An 18,681-nucleotide genomic window follows, 5' to 3' on the forward strand; every position below is an offset into this window, starting at 1 on the left:
GTGTCCCACTTGAAGCTCCTAATTTTCCGCCCCATTTTACAGATGAGGTAACTGAGGCCCAGAGAAGAGATGCTTAATAGTACAGTGCTCAAGCGCTTAGTACAGTGCTCCGCGCATAGTAAGCGATCGATAAATATGATTGAATGAAGTGACGTGACTTGTCCAAAGTCACACAGTGGACAAGTGGAAGGGGTGGGATTAGAACCCAGGCCCTTCTGATTTGGGGGCCCGTACTCTATCCACTAGGCGATGCTACTCCTTGCCCTGGGAGCTTCGTGCTCTCTCTAAAGGATGGGAAAAACAGACTGTGGATTTCGGGCTTGGGAGTCAGAGGTCGTGGGTTCTAATCCCCACTCCGCCACTTGTCTTGCTGTGTGACCTTGGGCAAGTCACTTAACTTCTCTGGACCTCAGTTACCTCCTGTGTAAAAATGGGCATGGAAAAAATGGGAACCCTACGTGGGACAATCGGATTACCCTGTATCTACCCCAGCGCTAAGAACGGTGCTCAGCACATAGTAAGTGCTTAACAACTACCAGAATTATTATTATTTTTCATATTTTATTTCGGGGAATCACATTTAGCGTTTGCGCGGAAACTGGCATTTCGATAACCCCCCTTGCCCTGCACCCCTCTCTCCTCTTCCCCCAGCCCCGCCGGGGCCCAGAGAAGCAGCGTGGCCTAGTGGGAAGAGCCCGGGCTTGGGAGTCAGGGCTCATGAGTTCGAATCCCACTCTGCCACTTGTCGGCTGTGTGACTGTGGGCAAGTGACTTCACTTCTCTGTGCCTCAGTTCCCTCATCTGTAAAATGGGGATTAAGACTGTGAGCCCCACATGGGACAACCTGATTCCCCTATGTCTACCCCAGGGCTTAGAACAGTGCTCGGCACATAGTAAGCGCTTAACAAATACCGACATTTATTTATTTTATTTCTCTGTGCCTCAGTGACCTCATCTGGAAAATGGGGATTAACTGTGAGCCTCCCGTGGGACCACCTGATGCCCCTGGATCTCCCCCAGCGCTTAGAACAGTGCTCTGCACATAGTAAGAGCTTAACAACTATCAACATTAATATTATTACTATCTCCCCGCCCCGCGCCTGGCCCCGCCCGCTGTCACGTGCTCCGGCCCCGCCCCTTCCTCCTGGCCCCGCCCCTGCGTCACGTGCCCCTCCCGTCCCCACCGGGCGCCGGGCCCGCGTCACGTGCCCCGGCCCCGCCCCCCGGCTCGCGCCCATCTCCCCGCCCCTCCGCGTGGCCGCGCTCGCGCAGGCGCCGTCCCGCCGTCGTCGTCGTCCTCCTCCTCCTCGTCCTCCTCCTCCTCCTCCTCCTCCGTCTCGTCCTCCTCCTCCTACACCCCCCCCCCCCCCCCCCGAGCCCCGCCGTCCGTCCTCGGCCCGTCCTCCGCCGCCATGCCCGGCCTGCTCCTGGGCGACGAAGCGCCCAACTTCGAGGCGGAGACCACCTACGGCCCCATCCGCTTCCACGACTTCCTGGGAGACTCGTGAGTGCGGGGCGCGGGCCTTGGGCAGACCCCTTGCCCGCCGCGGGGGCCGCCGGGAAACCTTGGCGTCCACTGAGGCGGGGGGCGCGGGCTGAGGCGACGGGCAGGGCGCCTCTGCCCGACGCCCGTTGAGGAATAAATAATCCTAAGGATGGTATTTCGTAAGAGTAATAATTATGGTAAGCGCTTACTATGTGCCAAGCACTCTTCCCAGCGCCGAGGCGGACGCAGAGTAAGCGGGTTGGCCCACGTGGGGCCCACAGCCCCGGTCACTGAGGCCTAATAATGAATAATGTTGGTATTGGTTAAGCGCTTACTATGCTTACTATGCTTACTTACTATGCGCAGGGCACTGTTCTAAGCGCTGGGGGAGATACAGGGTCATCAGGCTGTCCCACGTGAGGCTCACAGTTAATCCCCATTTTAATAATAATGTTGGTATTTGTTAAGCGCTTACTATGTGCAGAGCACTGTTCTAAGCGCTGGGGGAGACACAGGGTCATCAGGTTGTCCCACGTGAGGCTCACAGTTAATCCCCATTTTACAGATGAGGGAACTGAGGCCCAGAGAAGTGACTTGCCCACAGTCCCCCAGCTGACGAGTGGCAGAGCCGGGATTCGAACCCATGACCTCTGACTCCCAAGCCCGGGCTCTTTCCACTGAGCCACGCCGCTTCTCTAGAGAAGTGGCTTGCCCAAGGTCACACAGCAGACGGGTGGCGGTGCTGGGATTAGAACCCACGTCCTCTGACTCCCAAGCCCGTCCTAATAATAATAACAATTACGGTATTTGTTCAGCCCTTACTATGTGCCGGGCGCTGTAGTAAGCGCTGGGGTGAATGCAGGCAAATGGGGTTGGACGCGGTCCCTGTCCCATGTGGGGCTCACAGTCTTGATTCCCATTTTTACAGGTGAGGTAACGGAGACCCAGTGAAGCGATTTGTCCAAGGTCACACAGCAGACAGGTGGCAGAGTGGGATTAGAACCCAGGACCTGCCGACTCCCAGGCCCGGGCTCTCTCTGTTAGGTCATACTGCTTCTTTGTGCTCTTGTCACTAGGCCATGCCGCTTCTCCTGACCTGAGGAACTGGGAACCAGAGGGCAGATCCCTGGGCACCTTCTTTCCTTCCTCTTCCTGTGCTGGGCTGTACAGATTGCAGGCCGCAGAGGCTCTCTCTTTTAAAAAATATCTATCTATTCACTCAATAGTATTTATTGAGCGTTTACTATGTGCAGAGCACTGTACTAAGCGCTTGGAATGGACAAATCAGAACAGATTAGACTGTAAGCCTGTCAAACGGCAGGGACTCTATCTGTTGCTGACTTGTTCATTCCAAGGGCTTAGTACAGTGCGCTGCACATAGTAAGCGCTCAATAAATACTATTGAATGAATGAACAGATAGAGACAGTCCCTGCCCTTTGACGGGCTTACAGTCTAATCGGGGGAGACAGACAAGAACAATGGCAATAAATAGAATCAAGGGGAAGAACGTCTCATTAAAGCAATAGCAAATAAATAGAATCAAGGTGATGTACATCTCATTAACAAAATAAAATTAACAAAATAATACGTTTAAGTGCCAAACACCATACCAAGCGCTAGGGTAATTGTAAGCCACTCAGGTTGGACCCAATCCGTGTGCCCCTTGGGACTCTCAGTCTTCATCCCCATTTTACAGTTGAGGGAACTGAGGCCCAGAGACGTGAAGTGACTTTCCCAAAGTTACACTGCAGACAAGTGGCAGATAGTGCATTAGAATCCAGGTCCGGGCTCCAACCAGGAGGCTGCATCGCTTCCCTTCCCAGACACTTGTTGAGTAAATGCCGTTTTCACCTGCAAGACTCTTCCCGTGCCAGCCCCAACCGAGAAAGTAGCAGCCAAGAAAATGGGCAGAAGGGCTTCTTGCCAGTCTCTTGGATTGGACGGAAAGGATTTCTTGTTTGTGTGCTGTGAGGTTTGGGGAAGTTAAAAGAATGCTCTGCATCCTTGAATCAAAGTTCCCCACACTTAGAAGTGTTCATAAACTTCTCAGGTCCTACAGTTTTGAGCTAGGAGGGAACTTGTGAGATCCTCTAGTCCCTGAGGCCCCATTGGACCCTTTTATCACCAGACCTGTTGGACTTCAAACTTGGTCGTTCGATTCTATTAATATTTCCTCCTGGGTCTTTCACCAAGCCTTCCTCACCTAATTTCAGCGTGGCCCAGTGGGTAGAGCATAGGCCTGGGGGTCGGAAAGACTTGGGTTCTTATCCCAGCCCCACCATGTGTCTGTTGTGTGATCTTGGGCAAGTCACTCTGTGCCTCAGGTACTTCGTCTGTAAAATGGGAGTTAAGACTATGAGTTCAATGTGAGACAGAGACCGTGTCCAACCCAATTACCGTGTATCTACCCCAGTGCTTAGTACAATGTCTGGCACATACTAAGTGCTTAAATAGCACAGATATTATTAATATTAGTCCCTGGAGGGCCAGGGACCTTGCTGAATTCTCACTTGCGTTTTGTTTTTGTTTTGTTTTTTTGCCAGTGCTTGGGATGGGATTCTGCACACAGTAAGCACTTAATAAATACCATTTGCCTTTAGGCAGTTCTACCTGTACCCATCCAGTCAAAAACAAGAATTTTCATCCCATTTTTAGCTTTTAGGACAGGAGGCCAAGTTGTTAGACCTGTCAGTTTTTCCCAACATCACACTGCGTTTCACGCTGCATTTTATCCAAACAGATTTATGTTGTTGGAAGAAAGTTCCCTAATTCCCGGAACAAAGTATGTAGTGAAAGGACAGGTTGTGGTATGTGTAATACTCATTTGGTATAGATTAATCCAGAATTGCCAATCCATCCAGTCTGCCCATGATAACCATTTTAGGAGGGCACCCCTTTTTAGGTTGCTTCACATTGCCCCTTCTAAGATCCTGACTTTTTAAAACAGTCATATTGTACTTTCTTGACTTTATAGGGCAATCAGGCACAGTTATTGAGTGATTACTGCTTGCAGAGCACTGTACTAAACACTTGGGTGTTGGTAGACATGTTCTCTGCCCACAAGGAGCTTACATTCTGGAGGGGGAAACAGACATTAAAATAAACTATAGCTATGTCCATAAATTCAAGGGGGATGGAGAAAGGGAAATGAGGGGAAATCCTCTTAGAGAAGATGGAATTTTAATAAGACTTTGAAGGTGGGGAGAGTGTTGATCTGTTGGATATGAAGTGGGAGGGAGTTCCAGGAAAGAGGCAGGACATGGACAAGAGGTTGGCTGTGAGGTAGATGATCCCCACCCGTGGGAAGCTTGCAGTCTAGTAGCCTCATATAGCCTGGTGCTCCTGCTGCCTGCTTATCCACTCCATAGTATAGGTTAAAGTTAATGGACAGTCTCTCCTGTATATTTTGTTTATGTGATTTGAAGAGAACAGTAAAGAGGAATTGGGGAACGTTCTTCTCACGATGTGCATCTGTCTTGATGCGAGGTTCTCCACAAGGTGCCCCAGGTAGATGCAGGCCATGGCATCAGAAGAAAAGCAGCTATGCTCATACGTGTGGCATCAGTCAGGGTGGAAGCACAATAAGGTCAGTTTTCAACAACCCAAAATTCTTTGAAAATACAACTTCCAACGAGTGGCAGAGCTATCTTTCCCTTGCCTTTTCTCACAAGAGGCTTCCACTGATGCCTGCCTATTCTGAGGAGAAGTCAGGAAGGGGAGTGAATAGAATCACTTCCTAAGGAAGATTAGTGTGGAGAGTGATGGAAATCATTCTAGGGGAGTCTCATATTAGATGAAGTCCTGACCATCAATGAGGGAGGCTGCCAATTTCCTAGGAAAGATCCTGAATAGCCTCTGGTTGCAATCAGCTCTTTAGAATGACTCAGCAAATCCCAATTTAGCACAGTTAAAAACAGAGGAAACATTCCCTTGGGTTGAACCTCTAAAACGGCCCTTCACTGAGTCCTACGACTGTTCTGGGGTCAATGGGGCCAAATATCTGTTCTCTTCCACGGCTTGGAACTCACATGTTTTTCTCATGTCACTTCTGGTGTCCACACACATGCCCCCACACACAATGCGTGCTGACTCTTGTTTAAACTAGAAGGTGTTTTCTGAGCGAAAACCTCACTCATACAACTCCCTCCCCCCCCCCCCCCTTATGGCTACCTTCCCAGACCATTTGGGGCTGCCATTGCATAGGGGAGCAAGTGATGGGTGCTTATTGGGGCGAGCAGAAAGTCCACAGGCTCCGTCTCTTGCTTGCTGTATTACCTTGGCAAGTCATTTCATTTCTGTATACCTCATCTGTAAAACGGAGATTAAATGCCTCTTCTCCCTCCATTTCAGACTGGGAGCCTCCTGTGGGAAATAAACTGATTCTATCTGCCCCCAGCACTTAGTATAGTAGTTGGTACATAGTACTCGCTTAACAAATGCCATTATAATTCCTACACCAAGGTCACCAGCTTCCACCCTGCTTTGTGCTGAAGAAAAGTCCCTTTGAGGTCCTTTGGAAAAGCCTGTTTTGCCCTTAATGTTGTAGCGCTACTTTGCAGGTAATGCTTTACAAATTCACAGTTAAGCTGACCTGAGGGCTGAACTCTGAATTTTGTTTTTTCTGTGTGGGTAGGTTTGGGTCCTGAAAATTCCACTTGTGTGTAAGCTCGACCAGGCAGAAGGAAGGGATGTGTGCAACCAAGTGCTCAATAAATACCATTGATTGTAAGGTGTTGGGGCAATGCCTCTGTAGAAGGTGGCAGTTTGGTAAGAGGAAGCCAGAAGGTGGAGAGCCTTGAAGCCAAGAGTTTTATGCAAACAGTTCTGGAGGCCTTTGTCCTTGAATAGGAAGGAACATGATCAAATGGATGCCTAAGAAAAATGATTTCTGCTGTTGGAGGCAGAGTGAGCCTGCTGCCAGGTGTGGAAAGTTGCTTGAGTTGTCCAATTTGTAGGTGATCGGAGCTTGTCAGGTGGCTGTAGAAAGGGGGAAGGGGCTGATCTGCAAAATATTGCTAAAGAAGAACCAGCTGGACAAAATGACATTGACAAGTCAGGAGTCATGAGCTTGGGAAGGTCAATTCTTGTTAATATTTAGCTTGAAGCGCACAACCTTGTAAACAGTGTGTGTTTGGCATTTTATCAGGTGCTGCCCAGGCACTATTACGTGCTTATGTATTATTATTAGGGTGCATATAAATTGGGAAGAAGGGGAAGTGCCATTGCATTCCAGAATCCCTCCCCGCTTGTCACTCCCTGGTCAGAAATAGGAAATACTTTTTAGAGATTTAAGAATAAAAATTTGTTAATGTGCAACAAAGAATTTAGATTTTGGAGGTAGAAATTTTAACATTCACCTACTCAGAAATGGCTGGTGTCACAGACCTTCACCCCAAGTTTTACTGGTGTAGCTACTGAGACGGTGAACCATTCGTTGCCCGGAAAGAGGCTACCTACCACTGTCTTCTGTGCTGTGGCAAAGTCTGGGGAACGTGGAGAAGGAATTGCACCTTTCCCATCAATCAATAGCATTTATTAAGCGCACACACGCTGTACAAAGACCTGAGCTAAATGCTTGAGAGGCTACAGTAGATGAACAGTCGTGAGCTCTGCTCAAAGAGTTCACAATCTAGTAAGGCTGACGCACCCTAAAGAATTAGAGGAGGAGGAAGGAAAGGGGGATAGAGATATGAGTCTGTGCTTAAGTTATAAGGTAAGATATTCATTCAGTGGTACTTATTGAGCGCTTACAATGTGCAGAGCACTGTACTATGTAAAGGGCTGTGCAAAGTTGTGAGTACTTGTAGGGGAAACAAATTGGAGAGATTATGGGACATTAATCTGAGAGGATTCTGGAAGAGATGGTTTAAAAAAAGATTTTGAAAAATAGGGAAAGCTAAGATGAGGTGGCTTTGAAGAGGGAGGGAGTCCATCCAGAGAGAAAGTATGAGGTAGAGATCTGTGGTGGGAGAGATGAGAATGAGGTAGTGAGGAAGTCCGCTTGAGAGGAGTGAAGGGTACAAGCTGAAGTGTAGTGGGAACAAAGTGGATAGGAAGGAAGGAGATGAAGGGGAAACTCACGGAGGGTCTTAAAAGCCGATGCTCAGGAATTTCTTATTGTAGAGAGGACTGAGCAACAATTTGAGGGTTTTGAGGATAGGGAGGTTGTAGCTTAGTGGAAAGAGCACGGGCTTAAGAGTCCAAGGGCTTGGGTTCTAATACTGGCTCCGTCACTTGTCTCCTGTGTGACCTTGGGCAAGTCTCTTAACTTCTTGGTGCCTCAGTTACCTCATCTGTAAAATAGGGATTAAGACTGTGAGCCCCACGAGGGACAACCTGATTACCTTGTATTTACCTCAGTGCTTAGAACAGTGCTTGGCACATAGTAAGCACTTAACAAATACCGTAATCATTATTATTATTAGGTGCAGAACACCACTGTAGAAAAAGATCTCTTCAGGAGAGAAACTGGGGGCAGTGGGGAAGCTGATGGAGTAGTCACACTGAGTTATGAGAAGGATTCGGACCAACATTGGAGAGAGAGGAAGGGGTTGATTCTAGACCACCTTTTATTTTAGTGAGAATTAAAACTCAGATTTTCCCAGGGCAACCAAGAATCAATTTTATTTTGCACCAGCACTGCAGAAAACTGTACCCATCCCATGCCACTACTGACTCTTTTCTAGCGGTGCATTTTTGGGAAAACAAAACTCCCAAACAGCTGCCGAGTTGCTGCCTTGCTTGAGTAAACAAGTTTGCTTGTTTGCTGCTCACTGAATCTCTGTGGTTTCTTTGGAATGGTAAACTGCCAATAAACCAGTTGCAGAAAAGATTTAGAACTAACTTGCTGTGCTTTCATGAAGGAAGATTTCCAGAATCGACTTCTCATGCACAGTAAGTGACTAAGGCAGTGCTTGTCTGTTTGCATATATGCAGTGGTATAATGTAAGAAGAAATGCTCCAATTAAATATTTATTTTTGCCAATTGGTCATATTTATTGAGTGCTTACTGTGTTCAGAGCACTATACTAAGCTCTTGAGAGAGAACACTATAATGTAACAGACATTCAGTGCTTGAGGGACAGTGAAAAAGGGGCTGTGTTGTGCTAGTAAGTAATCAGTTGTATTTATTGAGCAGAGCAATTGTCTTTGAGTGCATACTGTGTGCAGAGCACTGTATTAAATGCTTGGGAAAGTACAGTATAATAGAGGTTGGTAGGCATGTTCCCTGCCAGAGTCTAGAGGAAATAACAGTATGGTGTGTTTTCATAGCCTCTTTCTGGAAAGGAACTCAAAACATGTCATGCTGCGTCACACCATCTCTAATCTAAACCACAGTATCAACCCTCCAAAAGTGTGGAGAGTGAGCCAACACCCCAAGAAGAATTCTGAATCACTCATTTTTAGTTTCTTACGTTGATGTGGAGAGGTTCTAAAGCCTGGGATGAAGGCTCTCAGAAGGGAATAAGGAAGAATTTCCCTATGGAACAATTCCCAACTCTGTTGTTATTGCACTTTTCCAAGCACTCTGCACACTGTAAGTACTCAGTAAATTCCACAGTTTTTATTACAAGATTATTATTACAAGAACTCTTTTAAAAAGAGCAATCAAGCTGTTGAATTATTGGACAAAGGGTTGTGATTTAAAGCCCCTGCTGTTCTGCAGTTCGGTCTGCGGGTTTTTCACCTGTTTCCAGATTAGTAGGGCCTCCACTCATCCCGGTTGTTGTTTTCCGTTGACTTCTAGATGGGGCATCCTCTTCTCTCACCCTCGAGACTTTACCCCAGTTTGCACCACCGAACTTGGTCGAGCTGCCAAGCTGGCTCCCGAGTTTGCCAAGAGGAATGTGAAGATGATCGCTCTCTCAATAGACACCGTCCAAGATCATCTTGCTTGGTGTAAGGTACAGTGTGCCAGGGTCTGGGTCTTGGGTGTGCCTTAAAATTCTATGACAGTATTGCCTGTACAGTACTTGGAAATTCATTTTGCTGGCTGGGGAGGGGTTAATGGGTGATCTGAGGTGACCAAACTACTGAGATGCAAGTAATGAACCAGTCTTGATTGGAGAAAGGTCTTGACTGGTTTTCAACTTCTATTTACTCTACATTTGCCATGAGGAAGGCCATAAACTCTACTTCCAAGGGAGAACTCAATATTTGTGAAATACTGTTTCACTGGGAAGTAATGAGAATGTGTCCCAAACCCTGCCACCAATTTCCTTATCACCCCAAGCATATATGGAGATTTATTTAATGACAGTATCTGTAGAACAAATAATCATATCTGTAGAACAAATAATCCCTAGAGTTCAATTGAATACTGTAAAGTTTCATTCACAATCCCTCTCACTGAGAAACTGAAGGGCATTGTGAGCAGAGCCATAATGTCACAACTTCTTTGTGTTTCCCCTTTCTAAAAATTTTAAAAAATTTTAGGATATGCAAATTATTTTTGATATTATAAAGTAAGTCATTCAGGTGCCAAAGCTCCGACTGATGCCCAATTTTGGAGAGACTTACGTGTGTGCATTTAGTCTTTCCAAGCCTGCACTGAATTGATTACTTGACAAGTATGACACTGGAGGAACTGAAACTTTGTGGTTTAAGTTTTTAAACCCCTATGGAGAAACTCAAACCTGAGGTTTTATGCTCTCACCCCAACACCTGTCCTCATCATTAAATCTTTATCTCAATCAATCAATGGTATTTTCTGAGTGCTTCATTCATTCGTTAGTATTTATTGAGCACTGTACCATGCGCTTGGAATGTACAATTCGGCAACAGAGACAGTTCCTGCCCAGTGACGGGCTCACAGTCTTAATGTGTGCAGGGCACTGTACTAACAGGGTTGGGAGGGTAAAACACACCAGAGAAGGTAAGGCATGATTCCTGCCCCCAAGAAGTTACAGACTAGAGGGGGAGACAGGCACTGAAATAAATTACAGAGCAGCACTTAGTACAGTGCCTGGCATGTACTAACTGCATAACAAATACTATTTTTATAAGAGGGCCATGAGGCTGGGGTGAAATCAGAACGCCTCGGGTACAGACAAAAGGAAATAGGAGACATAGAAGGGAGGGCAAATACGAGGAGTGAGCAGTTTTTGGTCATGTCAACAAGTCATACTTAAGTATAGATGCAAAGCTTCCTAGGGGGAATGTGGAGAGGATTTGGGGTCCAGAAGCAGCACTGGGGAAAGAAACATCTCTACCTGGATTGGCAGCAATGTTTCAGTCACTACCTACCTGGTGTCCAAAAGCGTTGGGCAGGTGATTGGGAATTCTCTTGTACTGTATTGTATTGGCAGAGTGGATAGAGCTAGGGCCTGGGAGTCAGAAGGTCATGAGTTGTAATCCTGGCTCTGCCACTTGTTTGCAGTATGACCTTGGGCAAGTCATTTCACTTCTCTGTGCTTTAGTTACCTCATCTGTAAAATGGGGATTGAGGCTGTGCATCTCATGTGGGACAGGGACTGTGTCCAACCTGATCTGCTTGTATCCACCCAGCGCTTAGTATTGTGCCTGGCATGTAGCGAGTGCTTAACGAATACCACAATTATTATTATCATTATTACTCTCCTAGGCACTTAGTATAGTGTTCTGCACCTAGTAAGGGCTAAATGAATGCCATTGACTGGGGGAATGGGAGGTAAAAGGGATAGATAGCCAAGTTGCTCCATGTGATGATGTTACATATTTAATTGTATTTATTGAGCACTTTCTGTGTGCAGAGCACTGTACTAACTAAGCATTTGGAAAGCATAGTTCGGCAACAGATAGAGAAATCGCTACCCAACAGTCTGTTACATATGGAAACAATTCCCCTTGCCCTGGGGCTTTTGAGCTTACATTCAGCTCCTATGATGCAGGGCTCACGGCCTTGACATGCTTCATGTGCATGAAATGTGTATTATAGAATACCTTCCTTGACCGCTGCCACTTGCGTGTCTGCTACCTTTTCTGACATCACATCACATTCTGTCCAGGCAGAGTGCCAGCAGGAAGAACATGCCCTGGTTCCTAACAGTTCTCTCCCAAATGCATAGTGAAAACACAGATCATGGGCAAATTGATAGTAGTAGTAATACTTATTAAGCAAGTACTGTGTGCCGAGCACCATTCTTACCACTGAGAAAGTGATGTCTGGGGGGAATTAGGTACTGCCCCTGTTCTCTGGGAGGCTCACAATCTAAAAATAAAAAAGGGGAAAGAGAACTGGTGACAGATACATTGAGGAATATGGTATTTGTTAAGCTCTTTCTTTGTGCCAAGCACTGTATAAGCACTGCAGTAGCTCCAAGGTAATAATAATAATGGTATTTAAGCACTTACTATGTGCCAGACACTGTAACAATAATTATGGTACTTGTTAAGCGCTTACTATGTGCCAAGCACTTTTCTAAGTCCTGGGGTAGATACGAGCTAATCAGGTTGGACACAGTACCTGTCCCAGATGGGGCTCACACTCATAATCTCCATTTTACGGATGAGGCAACCGAGGCCCAGAGAAGTAGAGTGACTTGCCCAAGGTCACACACATGGCAGAGCCAGGATTAGAACCCAGGTCCTTCTGACTCCCAGGCCTGTGCTCAATCCACTAAATCCCTATCCCACCCGGGGTTCACATTCTTAGTAGAAAACAGATGAAACAAAACACTAAACTGATAGAAAGACAAAAGCAAAAATCAGTAGAGTGCTGTGGCTAGCAGAGCAGAATTTCAGGCCCTTCAGAGTCCACAGTCACGGGCATGGCCATTGTGCCCACTGCAGTAGCAGTGGTGAGGTTGTCTTTGTCTTGGAAGATTGGCAGCGGAACACTGTGAAGGGCCACAGGCCAGCTGGCACTCTTCGTTGTCATCTCCATACTCAGTGAAAGCTTTCCATCCAGTCGAATACTTCAAATTTTTGTATTTTTCCTCTCAGTCCCCTTGGTCAGTTAAATTAAGTGTCCCTGGCTGAAGACTTTAAGTTTCCAAATGCTAAATACTGTTGGTCATGCTAGCCAGTGCCAGCAATTGCCTCAGTTCTGTCCTCTCTGTGGGCCTCAGTTGGACTTTAAAATTTAGTATGTAGCCCCTGCTTTTCAGCAGGAAGTGCAACAGTGAAAGACGTGGTTCCTTTCTTGGGGAACTTAAAATCTAATGGGTCAGAGAGAACAAAGAGAAATAGCCAAACATTCAGAAAGACACAGAAGGCAAAGAGTACTTTTGAATACAGAGAACAATATGCTCCCTTAAGGTTTTCATCACTGTGCTTTGAAAGTAAAGGAGCTGGAGTGAATTTCAGGATTAGAAGAGTGAAGGTAATCTGGGAAGTCTTCATGGAAGAGAGGTGACTTTTGGTAGCACTTTGAAAGAGGAGGCAGAGGAAATGCCATTTGAATTTAGATGCAGTGGATGTTGCACAGGTTTGTTTTGGCAGAGTAGCAAGCACAAGAGTAAGGGACATGGATGGGGTGGATGATTTTGAAGCCGACGGTCAGGGGAGTTTTCATTTAATGAGAGTGCCAGGAGGCAGGGATTGGGAGATCTAAACTGGTGCTTGAAAGGATGATTCTTTCTGCTGAATAGAGAAGGAAGACCAGCAAAGGTAACTTCTTGCCTAGGAGACAATAGTAATAATAATAATGGTGGTAATTGTAAAGCACTTACCCTGTGACAAGCATTTTCTAAGCCTAGGGGTAGATTTAAGATGATCAGGTTGGACACAGTCCTGTGGGGCTCACGGTCTTGGGGAAGAAGAGGAATTTAATCCCCATTTTGGAGAAGTTAAAATGACTTGCCCAAGTTTACAGAGCCAAGATTAGAATCTAGGCCCACCAACTCCCAGGCCCGTGCTTTTTCCACTAGGCCATACAATGCAGTAATCCAGGCTCAGGCTGGTTACGGTTTGCAGACAGTGTAGATGTGTAGTGGAAGATCACGGCGTAGTTGGCTGTGGGAGGTGGTGGAACGAGTTGAAATCAGTGACATATTACTGAGGAAGAATAGGTAGGGCTTGAGGGGTGAAAGAGTGGAGTCTTCAGTGACACCCTAGGAAGACAAGAGGATTGGGGTTCTGTGAGCATGGATAGGAAAGTTAGAGAGTGAAGCTTTGTCTACCAACTCTGCTGTGTTGTGCTCTCCCAAATACTTAGTACAGTGCTCCACACACAGTAGGTGCTCAATAAATGCCACTGACTGAGAGCAAGTGGAATGTGGGGGTTGTCTTGCTAGGTTCCTTCTGTGGTGTGTTGATGGGGTGTGGAAGACAGCATCACTATCAACAACAAAAGTGTTCATTGAGCACCTCCTGTGTATAAAGCACTCGGAAAACATTCAGAGATATAAATGCAATCCCTGCTGTCAAAGGGTTTGAAATGTAATGGGGAGAAGGGGTGGCACACAGACATTAGTCAGTACCTAGAAGTTTAAGACTAGGAGACTAGAGATCAATAATTAAGACCATAAGAATGCTGAGATGGCTAATCACATTAAACACATATGGATTTGTAGAATTGGGAGAAGGTGGAAATCTTGCCTTCAGGTGGCTTATAGCTTTAAAGGTCAGAGGTAGCAACACCATTATCATAAAATAGCATGGGTGGAACAGAAGGGAATTGATTTGAATGTTTACCATGACTGAAAACTTTGTATTCAAATTCATACACCCTTATTCTTGCCACTGGCTTTTGCCATTCATTTGAACATATTTATTGAGTGCTTACTCTGTGCAGAGCACTGTACTAAGCACTTGACACCCTTTCCTTGTATGTTTGAGTAAAGCCCTTTTCTTCATTGACACAGGCTGGTGCAGTATCACACCCTGACTGATGCACAGTCCTTTTTTCCTCCACCAAAACTACTTGTGAATCATGCTGTATCCCAGCATCAAATCAGTTTGTGGACAGAGTATTCCCTAAATATTTTCACTGTGAAATGAATAGCAGAAATGGCTTCACAGTGGATGGTTTTGCCAGTTACTTTGCTCGTGTTGTAACCATAAAATTACTACCTGCTCCTTATTAACCTTGGTTTGGGAAAGATTAATTTGGCAGGGATTGTCTTTATTGCCGAAGTGAACATTCCAAGTGCTTAGTACAGGGCTCTGCACATAGTAAGTGCTCAATAAATACTATTGAATGAACCTAGGTCCAGAGCTTTCTTGCAGCCCTTTCCATGGGAAGTTAAGGCTTTTGTTGTTGGTCATAGGTTACTCATCCGAGGAGGATGGGTGCTATTACTCTTTCCACTTCAAGAGGGTAATGGTTAGCCTATCAAAGTCGAATGAGCCCATCCCTCTTAACTTCTACCCTCTTTCCTTTTATAAGGACATCAATGCATACAATGGAGCGGAGCCCACGGAGAAACTGCCTTACCCCATCATCGCAGATGCCAAAAGGGAGCTGGCTGTGAAATTGGGCATGTTAGACCCAGATGAAGTGGACAAGGATGGCCTGCCTCTGACAGCTCGTGTGGTCAGTTTCCAACACATCCCATTCCCAAATCCCATATCAGTCTACCAAAGAGGAAAAGAGGTTCTTATAAGGTTTGGTTTCAACTGCCCGACACTCATGTGATAGGAGTGCTGGCCTTACCCAGGGTCTCTTCCCCTCTATCTCCTGGCCACTCTGCCAAGTGAGATTTTATTTTCTAATTGTATTTAAGTATCTATTTCAAGATACTAAGCACTCTGCATGGTCCATTGCTCTGCACATAGTAAGCACTGAATAGATACTATTTTGAAATATCTAATTAATAGCAATTTATTGAGTGCTTACTCTCTGCAGAGCACCGTGTACTATGTGAAAGTGTAACAGAGTTAGTAAAGTTCATGACCTCAGGGAGTTTACAGTCTAGCAAGGGAGATAAAGTAAAATAAGTTATCCTATAAGAGGATGCAAGAGAATTTAAAGATGTTCATAAGTGACATGGGGTGTGTATTTGAGTGCACAGGAGACACAGTGGGGGAGGGGGGCTGGGAGAAGAGTTTAGTCAGAGAAGGAAGGCTTCCTGGAGGAGATGTGGTTTTAGTAAGAGCTTTGAAGGCTAGTGTTTTCATAAAGTATTTTTATGGATATTCAAACCTGCCCTTCCATAATTATATCACAGTGCATAATTCTGGTCTCCACTGGAGGCGGCCATGACCGAGGCCTCTTTCTGGACCCAGTCCAGAAGTAAAGGCTAGTAAGGGGGAAAAGACTGATTATTAATCAATTTAAAGCTCTGTTTTGGCTGGTTCTGATTTCCACAGTGCACAGTCAGCCATTGGGAAAGGGAAATTAACAACTTCAGTGGTGAGCTGGCCCTCCTGCTATTGGCTGCAGCCTGTGTTCCATTTCAGTGTTGTTAATGTCAATCCTCTGCTGCCTATTCGGCTTTACTCTGGACAGACTTACTCTAATGAGAAGCAGTGGGTAGTGCCTGTGAGGTTCAACCTTCCTTCTTTCCTCCCTCCTAAGCTTCACTACAGAAGAGACCCATATGTATGTTTTAAAAGATGCAAGACAGGCTAGAATTAGAAGTTATAATTTCCTTTCAGTGTTATTGAGTATCCCTGACCAATTAACTCTGGTTTATGGAAGTCTCTGAGGGGAGACCACAAGGACCCCATGGTGTGGAACAAGAGGGAAAACTGTAAAAGGTCTACATAGTGGAAGAATGTTACCCACGATCCCTTCTTTCCTCTGTCCTGTGTAGGTATTTGTTTTTGGCCCTGACAAGAAGCTAAAGCTGTCTATCCTCTACCCAGCCACCACGGGCAGAAACTTTGATGAGATCCTCAGAGTGATTGATTCCCTGCAACTGACAGCATGCAAGAAGGTGGCCACCCCAGTGGACTGGAAGGTAAATACAAGGGATCGCTGAGCTAAGATGGGACCCCCAGCTGTGGTTTGCTAGAGGCCAGAGGGGCAGTGCTCCCCGGCAGCCAGTGTGAGGTGAGCTCTGGGGTACTTGGCATTATGTTCTTAAAGTGGGGGCACCCATATTGTGTCTCCACAGGCACACTTTTAAACAACTCCCCTCGAATGAATCCAATAGATAATCTAACAGTCCAATTTATTTACAATACCGTTTAACCAATTTACATTACCTGAAGCATTCTTTCTGCTGTTCCAAAAGACATTCATTTCAATTTTGTACTCCCAATTATATAAGTGCCTTTTAGGTCTCAGAAAATCTCACAGTAGTGATGGTTAACACGTATGTATACCGGGAAGCTAGAGTTTTAATGGACATAAGGCAGCGGGAGAGACTCTAGCTGCATTTCGTCTGGATCCTTTCCTCTCCTCCCCCATTGTCACCTTTTATATCCAGACATGGAGGCAGGAGCTTTCAATACTGGAATTACCCTGCGCTCCTGCTTTCTGCTTCCTTATTTTTCTCATCCTAACCCCTTAAGGTTCCTTCCAGCCTGCTGGGTGCCCAAAGCACATTAGGAAATCTCTCTGAGCCGCAATCTCCACTCCTGAAAAAAGTGGAATAATCCTCATCCCCTACTCCTAATGCTGTGGGGCTTGGGATTTTTACAAAAAACCCATGAAGCACTTTGAATTTCTTAGAGATAGTCAACAGAAATACAATTTATTACCCCAGTGTGCCACTCTTACTTACTCGTCTGAAAAGCGGAATTAATCATATTCTATTAAAGATGAGGTGGGGGGACTCTGATCCCCAAAGGTTTCTAAGGTATGGGGAGAGGGGAGGAGAGAGTTTTCAGATGAAGATTTGTAAGGAACCTCATTTCTAAAGCTGTGGGCTGTCACTCATGAAAGCTCTCTTTTTCTCTCCCCAGAGTGGTGACAGTGTCATGGTCATTCCATCCCTCCCTGAAGAGGAGGCCAAAAAGCTGTTTCCTAAAGGGGTCTTCACCAAGGAGCTCCCCTCAGCCAAGCGATACCTCCGTTACACCCCCCAGCCGTAGGCCCCTCCAGCCCACCAGCTGGCTTTCCTGACCTTGCCAGTTGAGGGGATACCACGTGGACATTTGTACTACAGCCATCTCTAACCATACTGGGCTGACACACAGTCAGAGGTCTGTGGCTCTACTAATGGTTTGTTAAAGGAGAACAGCACTAAAAATAATCTGTGATTTCCCTTTTATAGTGCCTTCACCAGCGCTCTGTTCATTTAAGAGGCTCAGTACTGGGGACTTTACATCTTATTGAAACTTGGTGACCAGTTGGTATTGGAGAAGTATGGCATTCCCTAATTTCCTTATGATTTTTTTTTCCCCCCCAATAATGGTTTCAGGGAAGACTGGTGTTGAATGTCAGATCTGTAAGTGCACCCTCCTTGGTGTGAATTTCTAAATGCAATTTAAGAGTCCAGATATTTCAGGCAGTTTTTTCTCCTGTACTGGAGGTTGAAAAAAGCTTTGAGTCTAACCGTTTCTACAACATGAGTAAGAATATTGTGCTGCAAAGAGCTTTTCCCAGAATTAAGACTTCAGAGAAATTTGCTTCAACTCAGTGGAAGATTGGTTATATACCACGAGCTCCCATACCTTTGAAATGTTCTCATTAACAAAGCTAGATTTATGGGGAGGGATAGATACTGTATCTTCAGAATGCTTATTTCTGTCTCTGGTAGTTTTTGCTTTCTGATTTGCCTTTTGGAATTCAGCAAATAAAATTCTTGGTTGAAACCAATTCTCGTGTGCTGTCTGAATGACAGTATTCCTCCTAACTGTAGACCCTGTCCCCAGTTTTACCCCACAGCTGCATGGGAGCAGAGGTGACAATGGAAAACAATTTTAAGAGTCACACTCTGGGGAAGGGGGAAGTATAAAGAGGCTGGAGGGTTACCTGATCACCAGGTAAGGTCTGCTTAATGGTTAAATACATTGTTATGGCTATGTTACTCATCTATAATTGTGTACTCTTTTATAAGTTTACTCCTGTGAGAAAGTTGGCTTTGACTTAAGACACTGTTTTCAGGACCCAGTTGTGTTTGGGAAAGGAAAGCTAGGTCCAAATGAAAAGTCACAGATCACACCTACCAACTTCATTTCATACAGTCTAGTCCTGCACTATAACCTGAGCAGAAACCATTTGCTCCTCACCTGGTACGCTTTTGCATCATTTCTGCCATCCTGCAAAATGTTCCCCTCTCATCTGTAGTAAGTTGACTTTGTCACATCAGACACTCTTCCCATTAAACTTTCCCAGAGCTAAGAGCCCCTAACTATGTGGTCAGTTAAAGGTACTGGTCAC

General features: G+C 45.6%; 1 protein-coding gene across 1 annotated transcript; it reads left to right on the forward strand.

The window, feature by feature from the left end:
• Positions 1 to 1,364: 1,364 nt before the first annotated feature.
• Positions 1,365 to 18,117, forward strand: PRDX6 (peroxiredoxin 6). Its single transcript, XM_003430860.4, has 5 exons — positions 1,365 to 1,504; positions 9,235 to 9,391; positions 14,797 to 14,943; positions 16,166 to 16,312; positions 17,262 to 18,117. Exons 1-5 carry the CDS (start codon positions 1,413 to 1,415, stop codon positions 17,388 to 17,390), a joined length of 672 nt encoding a protein of 223 aa, XP_003430908.2. The 5' UTR covers positions 1,365 to 1,412; the 3' UTR covers positions 17,391 to 18,117.
• The last annotated feature ends 564 nt before the right edge of the window (positions 18,118 to 18,681 follow it).

This window comes from Ornithorhynchus anatinus, chromosome 16, assembly GCF_004115215.2.
Source record: "Ornithorhynchus anatinus isolate Pmale09 chromosome 16, mOrnAna1.pri.v4, whole genome shotgun sequence".
Taxonomy (NCBI): Eukaryota; Metazoa; Chordata; class Mammalia; order Monotremata; family Ornithorhynchidae; genus Ornithorhynchus; species Ornithorhynchus anatinus.